Source organism: Vanellus vanellus, assembly GCF_965231255.1.
Source record: "Vanellus vanellus genome assembly, chromosome: 6".
Lineage (NCBI taxonomy): Eukaryota > Metazoa > Chordata > Aves > Charadriiformes > Charadriidae > Vanellus > Vanellus vanellus.
The window spans coordinates 8,831,324-8,856,405 of NC_138911.1; the positions used below are offsets into that span (position 1 = coordinate 8,831,324).

At 40.0% G+C, this 25,082-nt stretch overlaps 1 protein-coding gene across 4 annotated transcripts in view; it reads right to left on the reverse strand.

Annotated features, from left to right (window-relative positions):
* Positions 1-16,581: 16,581 nt before the first annotated feature.
* Positions 16,582-25,082, reverse strand: part of WT1 (WT1 transcription factor) — a gene marked incomplete at both ends in the record, with an annotated part of 35,159 nt that continues 26,658 nt past the window's right edge. For 2 of the 4 annotated variants that reach the window (XM_082485540.1, XM_082485538.1), the window contains 3 exons: positions 17,940-18,061; positions 21,475-21,567; positions 23,190-23,279. In XM_082485540.1, the coding sequence (XP_082341666.1) occupies positions 17,940-18,061; positions 21,475-21,567; positions 23,190-23,279 (305 nt within the window). Of the gene's footprint in view, positions 16,608-17,939; positions 18,062-21,474; positions 21,568-23,189; positions 23,280-25,082 lie in introns of those variants that run through there. The other 2 variants (XM_082485541.1, XM_082485539.1) reach the window with 2 other exon arrangements.

Below are 25,082 nucleotides of genomic sequence, written 5' to 3' on the forward strand. Positions count from 1 at the left end.
GGGCAGATGTTTTGCAAAGGCTAAGAAGCTAAGGAATCTGCAGAATTCCTAAACCCCAGTGTGTTTAATGCTCCTTGCTGTCTCTAAAATACCAATACTTTGATGTGTGTCCCATATCCTGGATTGACTAGCACTGTGAATTTTGAGATCTTTGTAGTCAGTTTTCACTTCTGAATATACATCCTAAACATTTAGAAATACTGTATTTTCTGAAGAAACTACCAGTGAAAACATTGTTAAAGTAAAGGTAATTCAGAGCATATGTAAATAATCTGTAAAAGACGATTTCTCCAAAGTTCCTAATGCTGGTCATGATTTTGGGAACCTTGATTTTGGTTCTACAATACGAAATACTTTGAAAAGGTTGCAATTTTTTCCAGAGGACAGAGGATTAGTTTTAGTAAGGAATACATATTCCTTTTAGAAAACAATACAATTTCAACGTGCCCCCATTTGGCTACTTAAAAATGGAAGCATTCAAAGTGTCTAGTTACTACAATTAAGTTGGGCATACATAAAGCCTTTGTGGATTCTTATGCTGTCTGCGTCTTGTTCCATGTCCAAAAGTGCTCAGTTTGCAAACAGGAACCTCATCTTTCTCTACAGCCAGCTTTCCAAGCTTGTTTGGATCTTAATATTTACATGAGTGACTTTTCATGCTTTTCACATTATCGCAGCCAATAATTGTTCAGGTACATCTGTGAGAGATCACCACCTTAATTTCAACCTCTCCAGTTCTGATTCAGGAATGCACTTCAGCAAATCCATCATTTCTAAGCAGTGTGTAGACTATACACATATTCAACAGTTTTCTGAATGGGAATATTTTCTTATAGATCATACGGCTGAAACCTACTAAAAGCTACTTATTGTCACGCATCACAAGAAAGAATTATATCCAATCTTCTCAGGGTTAACTGTTCGCAGAATAAAATAAATTAAAAAGAAAAAGAAAAAAGGAAATACGTTGTTTAGAAATAAACTTGCTAAATACAACTGAAGGAACACGTTCCTTGCACAAGCAATTTTACATTGCCATTTTTGAAAGTCAGGCTGGATTTGAACACCTGAGTAAAAAACAGTAGTTACCTGAATACAGACAGTACAAAACTGGGAGCTAAGAATTAATTTTAAAGAGACTGCCTCAAGGAGACAGTAAGATTTTGTTAAATCACAAGCAATGTTCTAATAGCATGAACAGTAGTGAGTGACACTGTTGTGAGGAAACCAGCACTACTTGATACAGTGCACAGTTAAATCCCGTCTGTGCTGTGTGTGAGGGAGAGATCTAGTGCCTGGCCCATAGAGAGGGTGGTTACAATCAAGGAAGATACTGTTTACATTTCAGAAGTCCGCATATTTTTACAAAAATAACCATCATCATCTAATGTCAGCCCCACAGCGTACACAGTGATTCACCTCCTGATTACAGCAAAGATTTTTAGGATCCATATGTCCATCCCTTTAAAGAGTGCCAATACTCAGACTTCAAGAAAGTCAAAGTATTGTGTGTCCAAGGGATATTGTACTGAGCACATTGTTCATTGCTTAATTCAATAAAATCTCCTTTGTTGAAGCTACTCAACGTTGCCACAGGATTTCCAGTCTAGTAGTAAAGTTCAGTGCTGTTATCCCAGCAGTCCATTCTGGCTTGCTACATGACATAGAAAATATTTCTTGTGACTGATTAGCAATAGATTGTTTTTATAACAGTGTGTTTCTGTACACATGCCCTCCTCCAATATCCCTTCCCTGTTCCCAGGATAGACACCAACTCAGTAGTCACAGACTACTATATTACATCAGAGAGCCTCATTAAATCACTGTAGACACAATTATCTTTTGTATCCATCAAACCATGAAAGGTTACCTGAGTTACTAAAAAATTCCAGGCGTGTCTTCCTAATAAACAACAGTATAGTGATTAATTGCTAAAAGAATCTGGTGCTTTAGGATTAGCTTTTATTTGGAAAGTTTAACATACTCGTTCACCAGACAACTGAACTCTCCACTTCTCACTTTCTCAGGTCACCTGCAAGTACTAAAGATTTATGGGAGCAAGAAATATTGTTACTTTTTAACATGGCGATGTTTTTTTAAGCAACATATCTCAGATAGAAATTTAGCCCCATGATGCATACAAAGAAAGAGACTTCGCCTTGAGAGGATTTGGTATGAACTGGGTCACAAAGGCAATTAAAAGTCGTAAACCAGATGTATTATGTCTGTTCTATCCTTTTCATTTGTGTCAACGGGTGAAATCGTAGCATGGTACGCCCTGGTTCATTTTGTCATTCTAAAGCTAGAAATGATGTAAACAAAAAAGCAGCTCTCTTATTTTTTTAGTACTGTGAAAGATAGTATTTTTATTCCACTTAAATCAGTGCTAAATTCAAAGCTGAAAATGCATGTGTATTTTTTAAAGATTCTGATTCTGTAAAGCGCATTCCATAGTCTGGATTTGTTTTAATTTGATTAATTTGTTTTCTTCTATATTCCATAGTACCTATATGGAGGATGAAACACATGTAAATAAATCACACAGTTAGCACTGTTTTCATTCACCTGTGGAATCCTTCACAAGAATTACTAATTCATTTAAAAAAACACACTTTAACCTTCAGGCGACTGAGCTGGGCTGAATATGGTTTCTGCTTCCATGGAGTATCAGTTTAAACACAGTGAAATAAGTAAATCATGTATGTGGCTGCTCAGTAAGGAGTTACTCAAGTTAATTATATTTCTGTTGGTTTTGGCAAATAACTAATGCTACAATATTTACTTTAATAAGTTGAAGTAAGCTCTGAGCCTCTTTAAAATCACACTCTCTAGAGTGCAAAAAATGTAAACACTGCAGAATGAGGATTCCACTTGAAAATAGATTCATTACTTATTTGCCAAAAGTCTTGCAAATGAGGAGGATTTGCTATTCTCAGTAAGGTATATTTATAGGTAACTGCTGGGAAACTTGCAATATCTTGATGGCACTGAGAAGCTGGTGCTGTGGCATCATTCCTGAATAAATGCTGTCTTTGACCCATCGGGGGAGATGGAGTAAAAGTCTCTTTGCTACCATTAGGTACAGATCAGGGTGGAGATCAGTACCTAGTAAGGAAGTTCATGAAACAAATATTCCCCGCGACACCAGTCCCAGAGGCAGAACTAATCAAAATGGGTAGAGATTTCCATGACTGCACCTCAAAAAGTTCACCTTCATTAACCACTCAGTTCTTTCTTCAAATGCATTGTTTGGGTGATATTTGTGCTCTCATCTTCACCTGAGGGACTTTCAGACTCATGCCTGATACAGATATCTGCATTTTTTTAGGGGAAAAAATGCCATATAGTGTCCCTAAATAGCTTACTTTCCATAGCCAGACAGAAATGTGCCTGTAATTTGCTTTATACTGCCAATACTTTTTGTGAGAGGAAATTGTTGGGGCACTGGAAGTTATTTATTTTCCACTATATTTTATTGGGTTATTTCCTGTTTTGCTTCCTGTTCCTTTGCTCTGTCTTATTTGGCAGATTGATTTTCTTCTTGCACTTTCCTTCCTCCAGTTTGTTCTCCCAGTCCTACTCACCATCTACTTGTCCAAATCTTCTGGACATCAGTTGAATCTTAGAAAGTAGAGCTGGCCAAGGATTTCAACATTGAAAATGCGGATAAAGCTTTTCAGCTAATTTAAACCTTCAGGCTTGCCATCAGAGTTACGTCCAAATCTAGAAAACAGTCATTTCCTCTGTGAGGGTTTATTTTTTTTCTGCATATTTATTTTTCCTTTTAATTTATTTTCCTCAAACTTATGCTAGCCCCTGCTTTATCTTGTTCCTGTTCCCGCTAAAGTCAGGATTAGACTGACCCAATTATTCTACTTTCTGTTTTAGGTATTAGCATGCTCCCAAACGCCCAGGCACCTCAGCAGATTTTTCAACATTTAGACTGGGACTGGCAGAGGGCAAAAGAACTGGGAAATAACACAACATTGCTGGTACCGCCTGATGAGCGTTGGGCACTTGTTTGGGGTTACATAAGCTTACCTGGCCTAAGAACTTTATTGCTGAACATATTCACCTTCCTTCTCTGTTAATCTCAGTAAAGTATAATTATGTTAAAAACATTTACTTACAGGTGAGTAGAATATTGAACTTTGGCTTCCAGCTCCATCTCTGCTATGTACTGCATGTTTTATTGTTGCATTAGGAAGCGAAAATAGCTCATTGCATGATGAAAATTAACCAGATTTCTCTGCAGGTGAATTTTCCAACCTACTAGCTCACAAATTTCTACTGAAATGCACTATGCTTCAGGAAACGAGTTGCTCTAAAGTTATGTGCCCCTCTAGACTGAGATAAATGGAACGTGAGATGCATCTATACCTTGGGAAAAGAGATCATTAAGTTCAATTCACAGAGAAATAGCCTCAGGGGATCTTGGGCTTATTCAGGCTAACCAAAAGCCATAGCCAGTGCAGCAAAAATTCCAAAATTTGACATATTTAAGCTATTAATTTGAATTGCCAAATAGTCTTTAGACGTATTGTTACAGAGCCCTGTAGTGGAATTGCTCGGCGGTTAATTTTACTCATCAGCTGCGTCAACACATGTTCAAGGAAGACAGAAGCATTGTGTTATTCCTGCAGCGTTTTATGATTTCTCTCTTAAGGAAAACAAATTGAATTTGTATTTCTTTTTAACAAAGGCATTACTTTTGCCATAACTCTTCAAATTAAACAAAACTCTTACAGAACACTATTGATTCCGTTCAAAAGCACATAAAACAATTGGAGAAAAGAGACTAACGAAAAAAAGTTATCATTACAAAACACAAATGAAGAAAACTCCTTTATTTTAATTACATATTTAGTAGCAACTGTGCATAAACCATCAAAACTGGAGAGGGAAACTCCTAACATTGCTTTCCTAATCAGTTTCTAAAATGTTATCTAAGTTTCAGCATTTGTTAACTAAGCACAAATTTGATAGCATGGAGGGGAAGCAATACACTCAAAAGAGATTACACAGACAAGAATATGCTGATACTAAAGGCAGTGAAAAAATATTTTTTATGCCAAGAAAGAAAAAAAACTTAGGGTATGACCTGGAAATTTGAACACTTGAAGAACAAGGGTTCAGCATTTTTTATTTTTCATTTTTGGCACGATCTCTTCACTCCAATTTACTGCTCATGCGTTTGGACACAGATTCAACTGTCTCCTGTATCCAAGGATAATGACCTACCGCTCCAGTGATTTAGTAAACCTCAACTCTGTGCAGCCACTCAATCAGTGATGGGCTAATCCCTTAATGGCCATTTGTGTCTTTCCAATGCATCCTAAAGAGTACTGCAACACTCCGATTCTGCTGAACAGAATTATGTGCACTTCTTCCACCCTCGTTATCTTATCAGGTAGCTAATTCCCACAAATGATCATGCAGTTTCAAGTTTAAGATGAAATTGCAATTGAATCATAAATTTGTCACTCTCCAGACAGCTGCTAAGTCAGTAAAATCTTGATCAAGTGGGGATTAGTCACTGGATTGAACAATTAAGACCTGTGAGTGCATCTGGCCCTCTGTCAGAGACATGTTTATTGATAAAAAAAATAGTTTATGTTGAGGTTTAAAATGTTATTAATTCTTAAGTGGGGCGTAATCCTTTATCTAGTATATTGTGACACATAGCTAACTATCCCACTAACGTCTTGTTCTGCTCAATTGACTACTTAAACAGAATTAATTTTTTGAAATAATGATGACTGTGAGCCTTTATAAAGTACCAGAGCAGAGTGCAGTGAGAGACGCCTTTTACAAAAATTGTTTGCTTCTGTGGCTTTTTTTTAGTCTGTAAATGGAAACAGCCTTTCGGATCATCACCTAGCTATGTTTTCATTAAAATGTTCATATACATTAAGCAATATATTTCCTCTACACAAGAAAAAGATGTTTCCCGAAGAGAACTGACGTATACTCACATATCTGAGCCCTATTTTGAAAAAAAAAAAAAAAAAAGGCACAATAGGATACTGGAATGCTATTTTGTACTGCTTGTTACATAATGGAAACAAATAAAGGAGATAAGGACTTCCCTCAAGCTAGTGAACCCTGTCCAAAGTTTTCCTTCGTAGAGATTGTTCCCATTGTATCACGTATCCATGGTTTACCACTATCTATTTTTGTTGGTTTATTGTAGGAAACTGTAGATCTCTGAAATGTGAAATGTTACTGTTCCATGGCTGTAAATTTTACACCTTTTGTATTTTGAACATTGAAATGTTTTTTTAACTACAGGTATAGATGGAGTGATATTCTGGCTACTTCTTTAGTTCTTCAGTTATGGAGTTTTCATTGTGGAGTTTTCATTGTATTGACAACCAGCTGTGAAGAACTCAGCACAGACTAAGCCTCATTTCAGGCATACTACTAACAACAGCAATTTTTGTTCATCTTTGTTCTGACTGAGACTTCAAGTAGTAAATTAAAACCAAGCAATTTAAGGTATAATTCACTAATGATACCATGAGTGCATGCAGTCTTGTTACTTGACAGATTCAGTGCCCACCAGGTCTGTAGTACATAATCATTCACCAAGCTCTTCAGTGCCACCAATATCAGGTTTTTTTGATATATCCAGTGTAATGAAAAAAAACAACAGCATTCCTGTCTCCGTAGATAAAAATGTGATTTGCTTACCTGATGGAAATCTCCGTGTTGTACTTGCTTGTTATGAAAATGATTCACTGGAATTACATCAGACAAAGGAGAAAATTGAACTTGCATTTTCTGCAGCCCAAATGTTCTCATTCCATAGTGCTGAGTACAAGACTTCTTTTTTTAAGCAGATCTGTACCCTTCAATCCCTTTGCTTTTCTCACAAGATAATGAAACAAAACATTCAGTTTGGGGCTTGAGAGAAATATTTTGTTCAACTTGACATAGCAGTTTTCAGCATTTTCTTTCCACAAAAAAAGACCCAAAAGATTACATATAAATTTGTCCCAATTAAATTGAAATTTGGGACAGATACCTAAGTTTGACTGCCCATCTGAAAAAACAGTTCATATCCTTAATTAACTTAGCAATGTGCTGTATACTGCAATGTTTCAGAGTTCAAAGCCACATCAATATAATAACAACCCATTAACTCAACGCAAGAAACTAAGATGAATTAATGTTATGGAGGAAATTAGTGTCTCCTTACAGTAACATAGCAGTGATATTTTTCCGTGTACAGTTACACTGAGCAGCACCAAATCAATATCATATGCAATAAACAATCATCATAATGTTTAGCTATGTTAAGTGTTCACAGAGCTCAGCTGGAAATAAAGGTATATATAATTTCAGCAGTGCATGATTACATGCTGTATCTGTAAAACACTCTTTATCCACCCTTTGTTACCAACTCTGTGTCTGGTGCAGGCTCTAAGTGTAGAAATGAAACCAAGCATGATTGAAGAAGTTCTCAAGGAACAGTTTAGCCAGGCATGTACTTCTACCTGTGGTATAAATATTGGCTGGATTTAGCACCGGGATATGGTGGAAAACTTCAAAGGTAAATTAACCATCTTCTGGTTTTTGAGCAGAAAATCTCAAGAGGGTCCCAGCCATTTCACAGACATAACGTTTCTGCAGCCCATCTCGGACAAGGAGGCCTCAAACTCTGACTTCAATGACTTGCTTATGTAAGCCAAAATTAATGCCCTCAGAGATACCTTTGGCAGAATCCCTGAAGTGCTTAATTCACACCCAACTGCAGGCTACAGCAGACAGGAGGGGAAGTTTTAGTCAGTGTTCAGTCAAAGGTAACAACTGCCATGGGCAACAGTGTGCAGAGGTGGCTGAGTCTTGGGACTGCTCCTTGTTTGGGCTGTGCTCAGTGCAGCAGTAGCAGTGATGGCTGGTTAGGTGGGTGCTTGGGGCTGGGCCACGTACACCTGCTGAAGCTGGAACGTTTTCATTTGTATTTACTATGGCAAATTCTCCCTCAGAATCACACCCTATGTTCTTTGTCAAATCACAGCTGAAGGGCCTCTTGCTCAAGGAACGCAGCCCAAATTCCTCTGACAACCAGGCTGGATTAGGGTGATTCACTTCATGAATCAGACAGAACATGCCCTACACTAGCCATTGCTTTTCCATGCTGCTCAGAATCCTCATTTTGTAAATACTCCAAAATCCTACTCTCACAGGTCACAGTCATTTCGTTTTGCCCTTGCCTGTGGCTGATTAATGCAAATTAAATTTCATGCCAGTCAGCTCAAGCAATCTGCACAGTGCGCAGAAATCCAGAGTTTCCACTAGACAGTAAAATAGTTTTCACCAGTAACTAATGTTTTCAGAAAAGGTCAGAGTTCTAAATGCACTGATATCAAAGAGAAGAATTAAAAAATTCAATCACAATAATCTTTGGTTTAAAAGTACAATTGAAAAATCCAGCTGGGTTACTTAAATTTTTTTTTTTTTTTTTTAGTTTAGTGTATGTCCGAATAAAAGCATTTAAAATGTTAAAACAACAACCCTACCTTTAAAGACAGATCTCTGCAAAAAGAGCCAGGAACGTACTAAGCTATTTCCAGAAAATGGCCAAGACAAATAACACACAATGACAAAATTTCCCCTGACTAAAAACAATGTTATACATTTCATGACTATTCACTATGTTGTTCCTAAAGTGAGTTCACGTTTTGGGACAGTATTTCAGCTGGGTCTCAAGATTAGCTCATCCCTATCTTCTAACATTAAATACTCATTCCAGACAGAGAGGGGAACTTAAAAGAAAAAAACAACCCAACCCTGCCCTAGGTTTCTCTGTCACCTGAAATTTTATTCTACCTAAATAATATCCAAATCTTATAGCGATAAATGCAGAATCACATATCAGAGGTACTGGAATCCAGCTGAATTACATGATATACAGAATATAACCTTCCTGTAGTCTTGATATCTATGTGACAGAACATCCTCTAACTGGATACTCCTAACTGGGACACTAAATTTGGAATAATCAGTGGGTTTTGAACGTAATCCAGCAATTTTTGGTCAGGTAGAAGTCTTACTCGTATTCAGTTCAGGAACATGGGGCTTTTCTGAGTAAGAGTCTAAGACTGCAGATTCAGCAGATGCTCATACTATTAGAAGTGCATTATATTATATTACATTTATTAACAAGGGAGATTAATGTTTTAACTGGCTGGCCTCAAAATTCATAGTTAATTGTGAAATTCAGAGCCTTTAGTGTTTTTTGGTTCCCTGTGGTACCCAGTTCCAATAAATACTCCAGTGCCATTAGAAATTACATTGCGTAAGTCTCTATTAAACAAAACGTTTCAAGATGTAAACCCTTAAAAAGAGCAGTATATGTTTTGCTGAGGCTATCCCCCCAAAATTAATTTCGGTCAATTCAATTTTTTTATATGATTTTGGATATCTAGCCTGTACAAAACTTTTTGTAATCTAATTACATGAAACAAAGTAGCACATCAAAGGAAAAAATGTGAACTCTAGAGGCTCTTCACTAAGAAAAATTCACTTTCTTTTTTTTCTTTGACATTCTTTAATTAAAAATTTTAGCGTTCTCTGAGAAGCTCAAGAAAATATTTGTTCTCTAGGCAAATGTTATCTATCTATGAGGTTTAAAATGTTGTGGCTCTAAAGCACGTATCACTGAATCGCTAAATAACATTGCCAAGGTATCAGCTGCCTCATGTTTGCCATTGTGGATATGGAACACTCTCCTGCTAGCTGACTGTCTTTAATTTAGCCCAAGCTCATAATAAAATGTTTGGCCGTATGATCAGTGACTGACGTGAAGGGAGCCTGGGGACTTCGGTCCCACTTCTAGTGGCTGCCTTCTCCACATGCGCAGCCACAAAGCAGGACAGCCAAAGACTGGGAGGGCGGGAAGAGCAACCTGCTACCTCCCCACAGGGTGCAAGTCTAGGACCCTCCACTTTGGATCTGAAGTACAGCGGTAAAAGCCTGAAGAGAAAAGTATGTGGCTATTGCCCAGTCTCTCTGCCTTGTGTAGCTAAAAGCAAGGCCCTGTCACTCGGGGCAGGAATATTTCCCCATCACTGTGCTCATTCATTTTTTGCTTTTAATAGTTAATGATTTGTTAAGGAGACAATGGAAATGTCTTCAGTGTTTGATTCAGCTTTAGAGAAAAAGGGAGATTCTGAAAGACTTAACTATTAGACCTGTGTGTGGTAGATGAGAAATAAAGGGTTAAAAAAATCTAATCGTGGGCAGCCATCAAGTGGCAGAGAGTAGCAAACATACTGGACACAAACAGGTGATAAAAGGCGGTAAGAGACATGACAAAATTAGGAAAATAAAGAACACTGTTATAAAGATTTATAGATCAGCTAAAGCAGAGCAAAATAAATGATAAGAAACACTGATAAAAAAGAAATGGGGCATCAGCCATATAAACACGCAGGAAACTTCAATGCTTCTGTATAGTACTATGACACTGCTTTGTTTACACCAGCATTGACCTTTTGCTCCCAAAGAAGTTTATTAACCATCTTGGTCTTTCTTTGTGTTGCTTTACTCATCAAGAGAAAGTTGTACAGGGTTGATTCTGATGAATGGCTTTTTCAGAAAGTCAAGTTATCCTTGACTAGATGCAGATGGCCTAGTAAAAAATGAATGCTGCCAGCAGACATTGTCTTTATCAGTAGTAAAAGTTCAGCAGGGACTAGACTTCCTCATCTCTGGCCAGGGAAACCCAGCCTTCTGTTTCAGCACCATATCACATATTGTCCTAATGAATTCTTGTAACACACTGCAGCCCAGATAAATATGCTTATATTAATGTTTTTTGGCAGTCTGGGGCATGGTACAGGATTGACACGAGTGTTTGGATCCTGCCTGCAGCAGACACTAGGAATTTATACAGCTTAGAAATATTAGACTGTTGTTAGGTTGTTTGTCCTGTGTGATGACTTTCGGTATTGCAAACCACGGTCCGTCCTCCCCAGCCTGGCTTCACAAAGGGGAAGCCTGTCGCGAGCCCCGCTGAAGTCCTGCAGCCGGAGCGGGGTGAGGAAGCAGCTCAATCACTAGAGGGTTTCATTCACTCCGCAACAGTGCAGAAACTTATTTGAGATTTATATTTCGGGTGGTCCAGTGGACTTTCACCAGGGCAATATCCATTGCAGGCAATTCAAATCCTGCTGCCATGTGGCCTTTCCTTTCTTTGATTCTCTATTAATTCTTCCTTCTAGTAACAGAAACGTGTATCTCCACACTTCTGAGGTAACGAGCAGTGAGAGATTTACAGCACACCTCTCCAGAGCATGACGCACTGTCCTAAGCAGCCTCAAGGACAGCAGGAGCTTCCCCTTTGAAGAATGCCCCAGGCAGGCAGATTTTTAAACCTCTGTAATTGCCAAGAGCTACCCGGATCCACTTGGATAAATGCTGTAATTACAATAACAGCACAATACTGTACTCAGGCTACTGAACTACATTTTGAGTTGTATTACGTTTTAGTCTTCAGTTCTGACTGCTGCTTTGTAAGTCCTGTAACTTTCTGCCAGAAGTCGGGCCATCGCTCCAGCCGCAGCAGGCAGCTTGGCTGCGCTGCGCTCCCGGAGCCGCGCTTGTCCTAAAAGCGAGCGAACCCTCCGGCTGAGCCGTCTAGCGGCTGCGAGGGAAACAGCTCTCCTGCTCTAAGAACAGCTTTTTGTTGGGCTGCATTTCTTGCCATACAGTAGATAAAAACCTCTTTATTTGCCTTTACAATGTACCTTTGCTGTGCAGCTAGACCGATAACTTAACCTAAAAAACTCAGCAATACCGTTAAAAATGTCAGAGACCTTCCTGGGAGGAAATATTAAGCAGACGTGATTGTTGTATGAGTAGAGCACGTGCATGAGGACACACCATTTCCCAAGAAACTCTGGGGCAGGATTTTTTCTGGGCAGTGAGGTTACTTTTTTTTTTGTAGTTTTGTTTTTCAACATTTCATTCAAATGAATGGGAGTTCTGGGGCATGACTCAGATGGGAATGAGCCATAAAAAGAAACAGCCTGAGAATAAATACAGTTGTATTTCTCTCCTGCACCTCCACGCTAAAGTCTCTCAGTGCCCTGTGTGTTTTTATAATCTCCTTGCACCAAAAGGGCTTTTTTGATGCTGGGGAAGGGCAACTAGTTTTAAATTAGATTTATCTTGTCATTCAAGCCAGGATGACCAGCCAGGTCTTTCCATGATTGCTCAGATTATTTTTGCAGATTAAGATCTTGGTTCTGCCAGAGTTCATCAGAACATAACTAGCCAGTTTCACTTAAAAACCAGTGATGCTATTAAATTATATTTATACCTATGGCATAGGCATTCAGTCACCAGGAACAGAAAAGCCCTGCCTGGGACTATACTTTCTAATTCAGGATTTTCAGTGCCTTTAAACACTTGTATTTTAAAGCCTTATCTGTGGCTTGCAGCCTCTCCGGGGCAGAGTCCTCCCGCTACTCATTGTTCCTACAGCACCTAGCACAGGATGTCTCCATGTTATGTGTGTCTTCTAGAATAGATCGTCCTCACTGCTCAGAGCCCTTTGAGGTCTCAAAGCTAACTTTTTTAGCAGCAGAAGCTGGCATTAGTGTTTGGATTACACTCTGTATAGAAAACCGTACTTTATTTATTTGATGCTCTGGCTGACTTTCAGTGGCCATGCTGGTCTTGATTCCCTCACCACCACCATTTAAGAACCTTACTGTGCTGGTGGAGCCACATCTGCTCGTCAGCGCAGATCTCTCCATGCCTAGTGAAGCCTAGTTTTAAGTGCTCAGTTTGGCCACATCTGTACTGATGAGCAGATGTGGCCAAACTGAGCACTTAAAACTAGGCTTCATCATGCTGCTATTTGAAGCCACAGAATTTCTGCCAGCTTTTTTTATGGGAATCGACACAGGCTGTGCTGAAAACATGAAAGTATGCAAACCTTCGTACAAGCAGAGAAGAACATAACCTTTGTATATTTTGTCTTTGCCTCATTTGAATCATACTCTAGCCAACCCTGTTCTTTCCAATATGATGGGTAGTCTTCCATGAAAATGAAAAAAAAAATCGTTGTTGTTTTTTCTTTTGGTGTCTCTTTCTGTGCTTTTCATTGGTAACTTGCAAGAAGACAAGCTGCTTGGGTAGAAGTTCTTCAAAAAACTGTTTCTCAGCAAGCCTGTCAGGGCACCTCACTAGTGAAACCAAGGGCAGCACTTAGGACCAGCGCACTGAGAGCACACCCATTTCTGTCTGCCAGGCTCATCTTCCTTTCAAACTGTTCTGGCAGTTTCCCTTCATCCCTCACAGGACACTGCCGACAGCCCTGGTAAGTCTCCCAAGCGCCAAGAGCCACTCTGCTCCTCTACTGAGCAACTGGGGCTCAGAGCACTCTCTGAGGCTATTGGCCCACCACTGTCCTCGGGGTTTATCTCAACTCTACCCCCAGTTTTGTCACTGTATCCTTCAATCCCCTCTCTCCCCATAAAAGTGTCTAGCTGTCTCTTAAACTCACTTTACCATTTGCTTCTTTGACCTCACTTGGCAACTTATCCTTGTGTTTATTATTTGAGGTGGAATAGTTCTGGCTACATTCCTGGTTTTACTCTTAATTGTCTAATTTTTAGAATGGTGTCGGTGGGGTTGGGATTTCGGTTTGGCCTTTTTTTAACTCATCGGTCTTGTGACCAGGTCTTCTGTTTCATTAGGCTCCTTTGTGTCATCAGGACTTCCAATAACTAAAAGAATCCTAATGAATTTTTTATTGGATCTTCCCAAATATTGCAGCTGGGCTTTCTTGTCCATTAGTGCCATTCTGAACTGCACACACTGCCTCTAATTACTTTTTTGTTAATTGGAGGGGAGGGAGGGGGGAGGACGAGTTTCCCCAAGCAAGGAAGAGTTCCCCAGCCGAAAAGCTGAGCAATTCTCCCTGCACGTACTTGCCGCAGGGGGAAGGTACAAGCAGGACTGGGCAGTAGAACTCCTTCACGTCCTCTGGCAGCATACCTCTGCCTGCTGGTTGCCTTTCTGTACCCACCTCATGCCAGGTCCAGGCAGCTCTGAGCTGTGGGGCTGCAACCACCTTCTCGGCGCCCCTCGATCCGCTCCAGAGCCTTGTCAGACTTTTGGACAAGGTGTTGGGAGTAGTTTGCTAACCATATTGGATTTGCTGTCAGGTCACACTGATGACAGGAAAAGACTGCAGATGATAGGGTTTTCCCAGCGCCTGTCTGGGGAAAGGGAAGGAGGAAGAAACACTGGTTTAAGACACCTACCTGCATCTTCAGGAACTGTTCCCAGTTGCTGTAAGGTTGGTTGGTGGAGCAGTGGAAAGAATCCGACTGACATCCTGAAACAGATAGGCCTGGTTGGAGCGGCTTCTAAAATGAACAACTCGCCTAACCCACCACGGAAAGAGGAGCAAAGAGCTACTTTTTTGCAAGTCCCCCCTTCCCTTACAGGAATCAGCACCTGTCTGAAGGAGGGACTGCCTTCAGGTTGGTTGCCGAATTGCAGCAGGGTAGCACCTTTGTACCTCCTGTTTGGTCAGTGCAGTCCGTACCCTTAAAGAATATGACATGCCTCCGAAGCAGATCATGTGGTTACAATTGAGGCACGTTAGCTTTCATGTTTTTCTAAAGTAGAAGGGACGCTTTGCTGGATTCACTTACCTTGAAAAAATTGGTGCAAGTGAACCCTCGAATCCCACCTGAGAGCATCAGAGAGAGAAGAGATCACGTTCCCTTTCCTACGCAACACATCTTGCGCATCATGAAGTGACAAGAAAAAGTAGAAGTGTTAACTCTATAATTAACATTCTCCATTCCGGGGGGCTATGGAAGCTACAGGACAGGAATAGTGTGCCAATTGCAGCAAGACATTAACCATCAGCCAAAACAGCATCCATCACTATTTTCAGTTTAAGAACAGAGGGCAGAGGCATAAAAGATTTGCTCAATTAATCGTGGGATTGAAAATTTTCCAGAGAGCTAAGGATACTTGTAAGATATAATAGAGTGCAGCCCCCTCGTCTTTCACATGGAGGTCAAGCTCACAGAGGCTCGGCCTGCCGAGCAGTTTCTGCTTGCCGCGAAATGAGGAATTGCATGCTGCAAGAACCAGCGTCTGGGGGCTGCTTCTGAGAAATTCATGCAGTAAAGCACTTCAGTAAAGGTGGCTTACCTTGCTGAAAACAGGGAAATGAAAGGGAGAGACATAAAATGCCTCTCATGACAAAGACTGTAAAATAACTAGGAATAAAACCAAAAAACAATCTTGTAAACATTTACCATTGTCTTCACTGTACTCGGCGGGCTGGGGGACGTAATGATCATCAGCCATCAGAGTAGCAATAAGTACTTCCATTGAAAAAGTGGCGACAGCAAAAACAAAAGGACATGCTCTGTCACTCATCAACCCACGCTTCATTTTTTTTGTAGCCATCTACCATCATTATTCGGCATGCGATTCACTAAGCAGCAAAACCACGGCTGTAGTTATTTACAGGTCACTGGAAGTCTGGCCTGTGCTGCAGTGGAGTTTTGGTTGTATTTCACAGAAGATAGTTTTATTTATGTTTGACTAAGGCAGGCACAACTGGAGGCTGAATTTTCTTTTTTTGGCTTTTAGTATAAACACTCGTGGCAGCTCTCTATTTTGGGTGCAGACTGAAAACCAGATTGTTTTGTAGTTGCAGAAAACTGCTGGGTAAATCAGAGGACATTGTTATTGCGACCGAACTTTTCTCTCGAGAAAGCAGGAGGAGTTGCTTTATTTTTTAATTCTGTGCAGTTTTATGTACACCATTCGCTCCAAATATTTGATGTTTGCCACACTTGTTATGAGTTTCTCCAGAGAGATGCTGTCTTTTGGCAGCAAAAGATAAAGTTGACTGATACAAATGAGTCACAGTACCCCAACAGTAATTAACAGTGATGCAATACCCATGCGAAAAAGAGGACTTGAAGAATTAACTGTTGAGTTTTCTTGACGATGCAGCTGCACTTTAAGAGAGAAAGCTCAACCCATCATAGAACTCCATTGTGTACATTAGAGAAAAAAGCTTGGCAAGATACATTAAAGATTTTTGCTAAAGAGATACAAATATTTTGCAAGGTCAAAGGGCGCTGAGGCAGGCTGTACTTACTTCCAAAGAAAAGTAGGCAGTATGACAAAGAAACAGTAATATTTTTTTATCTTCATTTTCACACTTCATCATCTAAGAAAGACTGTCTTTTTCAACCTGCTGAACTGATTTAAGCCACCCCAACTCTAAGTTAACTTTTACTTAAAAGTCAGTCTATGACATCCTAATCTAAGAAGTTATCTGTGCTTATGCTTTCAGCGCAGTTCTGCAGAAGGCCAGTACGGCTATTTAAAAAACGGATTTTGAGATTCTATACCGGTCTTATGCAAATCTTATAGGTCGAAAGTAAAGGAATAGTTTGGTAAGAAGACGAACGATCGAAGCAACTGTTTTATAGCACAATATGAAACTTGACACTGTTTTCTGCTGCCAGTATGATTCCCAAGTGAGATGGATAAATTGTGGTCAAGACCTGGACAGGTTAACTAGTGGTCATCAGTGCTGGTGGTACCTTTATATACAAAAAAAAAAAAAAAAATGGATACTATTGGACAGGGCATTTGAAATTTAATACCAGACATGAAACAAGACATCTGTTGGACTCTCATTTGTTTCTCTTTGAATGGGCTTTAATTGAAAGCTCAGTGAAAAATGCAGGTTACATTCTTAGTGTTATCAATAGTTTGTAACAGCAACAACATCAGAACAGTGATGCATCTAATATTTATACACTTTCTAATTTTAGATGTCTAAGAGCAATACATTATCAGATATATATACACACAATTTCAAGCAATTAAAAGTAAATAATAAACCCCTCCTCCCAAAACCCTGAAACAATATATTTCCTTACACTAATAATGTCTTTTTCACATATACTTGACAAAGAGTCTTTTTAAGTTACTTATCTTAAGAGTAATCTGTTAATGGAGAACCTGGACCAGCCCCATTAAAAGTTCAGTTTTAAGTTTATACAGCTTGCTAGCCACATAACCAGTGTGGCTTTACATTGTAAACAAATCCCAAATGTCTACAATGATTGGAATTAGTTTTGTGTAAAAGAGATCTATGCATCTCATGACAGAATAAATTTAAACCAATACATTAAAAAGAGAGAAAGGGAGAGAGTTATTTGACAAACAAAACAGTTTGGGGAGATCAATTATGTGATTACTTAAAAAACAAGTTAACTTAATGGTAAGATTCTTGTTTTCTGTACAGAGAGGTTCTGCTTCATCTATCTTTAGCTGCTCTAGAAATACGTTCTTTAGAAAAAGGTTTGATCTGTGAAATTCAAAAGCAGAGCTTCGCACTTTAAAAGCTTGCCCTTTGGCAGTACGAGTACAAAGTTTACCAAAAGCATCTTCGGTGACTGTTCTGCCTCGTTTTGTGAGGATAGCTGTACTAGCATTTGGAAACCTCAGCATATGCACAGATGCAGTGAGCCTAAAGCTTACCTTCAGCCGGGAGGAATCACCCTACCCACTGCAGGACTTAAAAACGGCACAACAATGTGTACCTAGAAAAGTCCAAGTGAAAATAAAACCAGAAAACTGGAGACAGATGTGGAAGGTAAGCGTAGTTTATAGTAATCTTGAAACTGTGGCGATCTTGCTTACTTTTTAACAAAATTACAAATAAAAATCTCTTGACCTTATTGAATAGGAACTTGTGTAAGTCCAAATGGAAGACAAGGCTGAGCAGAATCCTACGGTTTAGTTAACTTGTGTCAAATAGGATGCGAAGACAGCTGCAGCACTCTGACAGAGGTGATCGAAGATGGCTGATAAAGTTTGCAGTAGCTCATAATGTCCCATCTGGTTTATTCACTCGTTTGAACTGTCTAAAGGGCCAACTGCAGTTTAGTCATGTTCCTCTGGTGCATGTTGTGATGACGAACTAATTCATCAGACCTGGCAAATTTTTTTTGACAGCTGGGCCACCGGCAACTGAAAGGCTTTTCACCTGTTAACAAAACACCCTGTTATTAACTGGGCATACAGCTCGCCTGAGACACTGCTATTTGTTTTCTTTCTGCAGGGTTGTGAGGAGCCCCTGTCAGGAGGAGAGGCATCCCGGGCTGTCCTGAGAGGGTGTGGGAGTGCCCTCAAGGCCTGCTCGCATCAGCACTCACTGCTTTCTTACATCTCCCGCAGCTGATGTTTAACCACAGCCTCTTCCAATGACGTAGAACATTTTGCAGTGGTTCACTCCTGAAGACGGGCCCTTACTGAACACTGTGTTGCCATGTCTATGCTACTCTCAGCTCTCAAAGAAACTACTTTAAAAGTCACTCTGGCCTTCGCACAAGCTTCAGTCACACCTTGGACTGTGGTGCAGACATACTGTTAGTCACTGTGAAAACAGTCAGCGGCTATTTAGAGCTTGACCTCAAGGCAAGGAGAGATTTTCCAGCTAGTTCAATGAATTTTGGCTGAAGTTCTTTGAAACTGGTGAGTGTAAGTGCATATGGTAGAAGCAACAGAGTTCAGCATGAAGTCTGCTGAGCCGGACTCAAAGTTTCCCACTACTGTCTAAATAAAGTAGATTTGCATCTATGGGAGATCTTAGAGGCTCAAAATATTCAATATTTTTCTAGCATTCCCATGAGCATAATATTCACTAAAAATGACCCCAAGCAGAGCACAATGAATTTAAACAAGAAATGCCATCACCTTTTTACAGTTTAATCTGGTCTCTCGATTTTCTACAATGTTTAAGTGGAATTTCAGGCCGTGTTTCTGATGCCGCTGGAATGCTGATGGAATGCTTTCATTAGCTTAGAGCAGTGCCCGGTGATTCATGTTTCTTTTAGAACTGCATTTTCTTTTTTTTTCCCCCCAAATAAATGCAGTATTTTAAAGTAGGTTCAGCTCTGGGGCTGGGCTCTTCAGCGCTGTCTACACACCTCGTACTCTCCAACTCAAGACACACTGGGGTGGTACAAGCTCACCCAGACATCTTCTCCTCTTCTTTCCCTCACACTTTGTGCGTTTCACAAACATCTAAATTCAGACAAAAGGGGAACTGGGATTGGCATAAATGTGTATTTCTGTTTGCAAAATCCCGTGCAATATATTTTAAGGGGGGGGGGGGGGGGGTGTTAAAATCTACTTTATCCACTTAACATAAGCAAAAGCATCAACTATCTCACATGAGTGCATAAAACAGCATGGGACAAAATTGATCTGGTCAGAGCTACCGATAAAAGTCACGGATTGTATAAAGTGGTCTTCTTTCATCTCAGCAGCATTAACAAAACCATCCTGTGAACCGATGCGAGTTAGCTATTACTGGCCAGTTTTTCTCAGTTTTGCTGTTCCACAAGCAATTCTGGTTGTCCTCTCACAACAGGGGGCAGCAATCTCTATTAGTTCTGTGCTGGGCACAAATTACTTTGTACAGCTCCAGTGTACAGATATCAGAAATCACACTTCCATTGCTAAAAATGTATATGGATGTATGGAGTTTTCCTTTGATTCATTTTTTTTGCTTTCTACAGCAAAGATTGCTGTCACAGTAAAATTGCTTGGGGAGACAAAAATCACAATTTGTAGCTTAACAAATAGTTTGGCAAATCACTTAAAATTAGGATGGAATTAGATGGAAGTCACCTGTGCTTTGCTTCATCAAGGTTTGACGTGGAGCAAGTTAACTTGCAACTTGTTTTGTTGCAAAATTCAGGGGGTACAAGAAAGAAAGAGGAAGGAAGCTACAGGGCAAGATGGAGATGAAAAATCCCCACCCACCACTCCTGCTCATTCCCCTTAGGATATGTGTATTTTGCAGTCAAAGAGCATGACACATCCAAAACCGCTGACAGGAGGATCATCGCAGCAGCGCGCAGCTGGGCTGCAGAGCTCGCACAGAACCTGAGCCAGTGGCAGGCAGCAAGCCCACGCAAAGGTCTGTGCTATGAGGTTAGCAGTGCTCCAGTGAGGCTGCTTTCAGCAACGAGTGCAGCGTGGGCTTGGATCATGCGGAGCAAGGAAGAACTACAACAGGGAGATGAGTTTCACTAGAAAAAAGAGAGCAAGCTCTTCACTGGTTTAGCTAATCCGGAGTAAAAAATTACCGGAGTCATGAAAGTCTTGAGTTGGCAGATCAGTTAGAAATGAAATGGGATGGGGAATGTAGTTTATCCTGACTTGCTGGCACGTGACAACCACTTGCCATTTTGTCTCCACCAGAACGTTACCTCTTGCTGATGAAGAAAATCTCTTTCTTCATGCAAATGCACACAGACCCAGGCCCAGCAGCTCAAATGAGACTCCAGGGGAACCCGGGAACACAGCCATGCCCTTTATCATGTGCACATTGCAAGTGCACATATGGCCAGTACTTGAAGCATTTGTTTGGCTGGTGCCACAGAAAATGCCATTGTTCTCATATGAATTATTTCCTTTATTACAATCTCTTTTTTTTTAATTATTTTTTAAAGTCTTAAATATGTGGTTTTATGGTCCAGAAGAGAAAAAGTAATCCTTAGCAGGGAGAAAAAAGATTTTCAGGCTCTTTTTTCCATCCGTACAGAGACTGAATTTAAAAGGTTAACGCCAGTATTGAAAACACTGTGACATCTAATAACATGTCAAAGTGCTCGGTAAACAATTACTTGGTAAAAATACTGCATACGTAGCGAAGGGAACCGAAAATGTCAGTTCATAGGAATAATTCTAATACTTAAAACTAAAATATAGAGGTTGCTCCTTAATGGTGTTTACATTTACGTGAAGGCAGAGTAGACTAAAATGGCCTCCTATTTTTTTCCCTGTATTTATATGAAATACTACGGTTTCTACAAAAAGGTCCTTGAATATTTGAGTAAGCTTTTACTTTAGTGTCTGTCAGTGTGAGTTTGCAAAAGGCACTCCTTTTATCTTCTGGAGAGATTACAGTACAAGCAGCAACAGCAAGAGCTTTGCCGTGCTATCCTGCATTAGGCTCAACTGACACTTAGGAGAAGCATGAGTAGGCATGAATACTTTAGATTACGGACCTTCGGCTGAAGCTAGAATTAAAATTTCTGTCTTGCAGGGTTTTTTCAGTAAAGGCAGTAGATCAACTTGACATTTGTGGGCTGAGACCATGATGTTCATTTCACAATAGCTGACAAAATATATTTTGCCAAGCTGAGATTTCTTTAAACACAAAGAAAGAAAGCGTAGTTTCCAAAATTACCTAAAGCCCTTTGTAAAGAGTGACTATGACACTTGGGAAATGTAGTCACACTGGAAAATCAACACACTCTGAAACTCTTTCTGTTGCTTTGAATATTTAACTCCTGGCTAAGAGACTTTCTAATCAAGTAATTTACAACAACATTGATTTAGACTTAAAAAATAATGAAATATAAATGTGAAGAAAAGTTTACGCACTTGTTTTACCTGTATGAGTCCTGGTATGAGTCTTCAGATGATCAGATCTGGAGAACTTTCTCTGACAGGTTTTACACTGGAAGGGCTTCACACCTGAAAAGACAAAAGAAGTCTATTCTTATATCCCAAAACCTTTTGGGAGAGTGGATAAAGTCAGCTATTTCTGCATTTTCAAAAAGCCTGTAACTACTCCTCCTGGCTTCATGCATTGAAGTTCATACATTGAAGAAAGTAACCTCGTCTGCCAATGTCTGGGTCTGAAGCATCCAAACAGCATCACCACAAACAAACACCCGCTTACGCTGTTGGACTAAGGAGGATCTGCAAACGTTGTTAATTCTGATCCTGTGGCTTGGAACTATTGGCATCATATATGAGCAGATACGACACCAGAAGAATACAGGCGCAGAGGTATATTTTTGTATACTCCCAATAGGCTGAACTTACTTTACACTTCTACTAATTACTTTACACACTACACGTAGTTCTTGGGGACTACTTAACACAGATATGTTCTAACATGCAGTTGCTAAAAATGTATCATGGCACCAGCTTTCAGAGACACTTCCTACATCTCTCAATAACACCATTTAAGTGGGATAGAATATGTTTAGCACGAAAAGTAGTAGGCAGAAATCCACCACAGAACAGTGGTTGCAGTTTCTTGCTGTGTCTCAGTCAGAGAAATACTCTGAAGCCCTTTCTCATGTTCCACGCACAGTGCGCTCACCACGGTTCCACTCCCAGACAGGAGGCTGGGGTCATCACCATCTCCTCTCCTGTGCCTTCGAGAAGGGCAGCTGTCTCCCTTGTCAATCTAACCTAGACCTCCAAGAGCTCCTGAAATGCCGAAATGGGCTCTCTTGACTTTTCCAGAAAATGGTGTATGCAAAAAAAAAACCAACATGCTGAATTTGGACTGAACTCACAAGTAGTTTTGGCTGTCTCAGAACATTTCACCCAGTAAATGATTCACTGGGACAGACACACAAGCTTAGCCAGGACCCAGACCCCTTCATGACTGCTGCTGCCCTCTCCGCTGTATACGAACTGCTATACACTTTCCAGGTTATTTGCGCAATCCAACCAGCCACATCTGTGACGTTTCTCTCTTGGCTGCTCCTAGAATCCTTCTCCAGTTGGCAGAATTCAAAAAAGGCTCAAATCTAAGCTAAAGCGGTTTGTTGAGTTACTGTTTTAAGCATAACAGCTGGTGTGGCTTCTCTTTCTCCACTTCTGCTTTCCACATGTAAGTGCACAGTAATTGCACCAGCCTTTCACGTTACGCACCTGCAGCATTCACCTATTAGCATTGCCACACGAACACTGGAATAACAACAGTAGCGTTTATCAGGTTACTCATTGGCCACTTTTTCTTGCAGAACTGTTTGGTTTTTAAAAGCAATATGTTTCCTATATTTGGGATACAGCATAGAGCCAACAGTTTAATTAAGAAAGCTTTTTCAAAAAGATGGTGGCAGGATGAAAGGGTCACCTATACAACCATAGTAGTGCCAAAATGCCAATAAAAAAAAAAAAAAAAACAAAATCAGCTACAGTCCTCTCCTAAAGCTAACTTCCAGAACTGGGCACTACGGGTACCCTGTATGAGCAGACACAACACCAGAAAAATAGAAGTTTAGAAGTATACTTTTTGGATCGCAATTCACATATAAAGATGAGCTCTAAGGAGCAGAGATGTGTGGTCAACAAACCTGTGTGTCGTCTTTGGTGCCGTTTGAGTTGGTCTGAACGAGAAAATCTCCGTTCACAGTCCTTAAAATCACACTGATAAGGTTTTTCACCTGTAAAGGACAAACGGTTTATCAGAAAAAGCAGCTAAATGAGGGAACACGTCAACCAGAATCAGAAGATGAAACACGTCGCGCTAAAAGACTTCTCTCCTGTCTAAAGCCGTCTAGTGGTACAGCAGGACTCTTTTGCTATAAAACCACACACCTGTGTTGGAATCAGTGGGGAAAGGCCGGCATGATTCTACTGCATCGACACCGATATTGAATCTGCTCATTCTAAAAAAATAGCCCATTATGTTAAAGCTACAAAAACATTCAGGTTGCATGGATTTTTTTATTGTTTTCTGCTGGAAAAGAACAGAAATCCCTTGGTTTATATTTCTAAAAAAAAAAAAAAAAAAAAAAAAAAAAGAAGTACTAAGCCCTTTCCACCTGTTTCAGTAACATATAATTTGTACAAGGGAACAACTTGTAGTTTGCTTTTAATCGGATTTGAAGCAAAACCAAAACCAATGACATCCATGTAGGTGGTAGTTTTAACCATACTAAATGGATTAAAAGAAAATGAAGAGCAAAATTCAGAAAAATACATTCTTCCCCAAAACACAAATGATGTTTCTTCCATAAAGCGCCATAAAATAGAATTTCTCACGTAGCTGCACACCTCCCGCCGGCAAGCCCATGACTTATTGCAAAGCCTCATGTTAATATAAAATCTTCCTCCACCTGCCATACAGTTCAGAAGAAGTCCTCAGGATGGGTTTTCTCCAGGACAAATAGCGAGATTCTGGCTTTTTAAAAAAATGAAATCCCTACAAGCTGGCTTCTCAAATGAACATGGTCTTCAATGCAAAGGACTTCACCAACCACATAAACATGCAAAAAGCAATGCAGCGATCGAGGAGCTTGAGGGAAGAGGGAAACACTGCTGGCATGTAGCATACCACGGAGTTGGTGAAATTTGGCCAGCCCAAACCCACTAATCTCTATGCTGTTACAGGAGGAACTGTATGATCTTTCAGATATGAATTGCATCTAGTCTAAGGCCCCTTTGCACAACACTGGAATCCTGCAAGAGCCTCAGATATAATTACATTTGTAATTATATCTGCGCAGAGGCCTCAGCACAAGAAGTAATGAAACATCTCTCACTGCAAAGCCGTGAGAATCCTGGCTTTTATCTGGAAGGTACACACGAGACCAGCTGGGACCTGCTTTGTCTACAGTGGAAAGCTGAGATGTAAAACAAAGGTCCAGTAGGAAGGACCTAAAGAAAAACATCAGCTGAAGTGGGCACTGAGTTTAATTTCTCTAAGTATATTTTTAAACACATATCACTTTAATAAATCTTCATTGCAAGTGTCTGCATTTCTGATTTCATTATGATGAGAAAATGCATTCTGGTTTTTAGTTTAAAGCAGAAGCATTCTGATCTAGGTAACGCCACATAAGTCGTACATTAAGAAGAACTTTCCAAATTCATAAAGGTGTGGCTAAGATCAAAATTTCACAAAAGCAACTCAATCTGCAAGAACAAGCTAACTTCCTGTGACAGTCACCCAAAGGAGTTTACTGATTCTCAAACCTAGGTGTGGACAATTTCCATGTCTGCTGTGCTTAATTTATTAGCATAAGGGATTAAAGTTGCCACAGGTGTTTGAAATAGTTCCGTACACTTTGACCGCAAGGACTCCCTGGGGGGTGCCTGCTTTTCAGAAACCACTTACTTCCAAGGAATTCAGCCCTTTGGCAGATTTAAGAGGGGGAATGTCAGCAGAGCAGAATGCAGTGACAGGATGATTGTCTGCTAATTGCAATATAAACTCAGAAGATGGTTGAGGAGGTATTTGAATC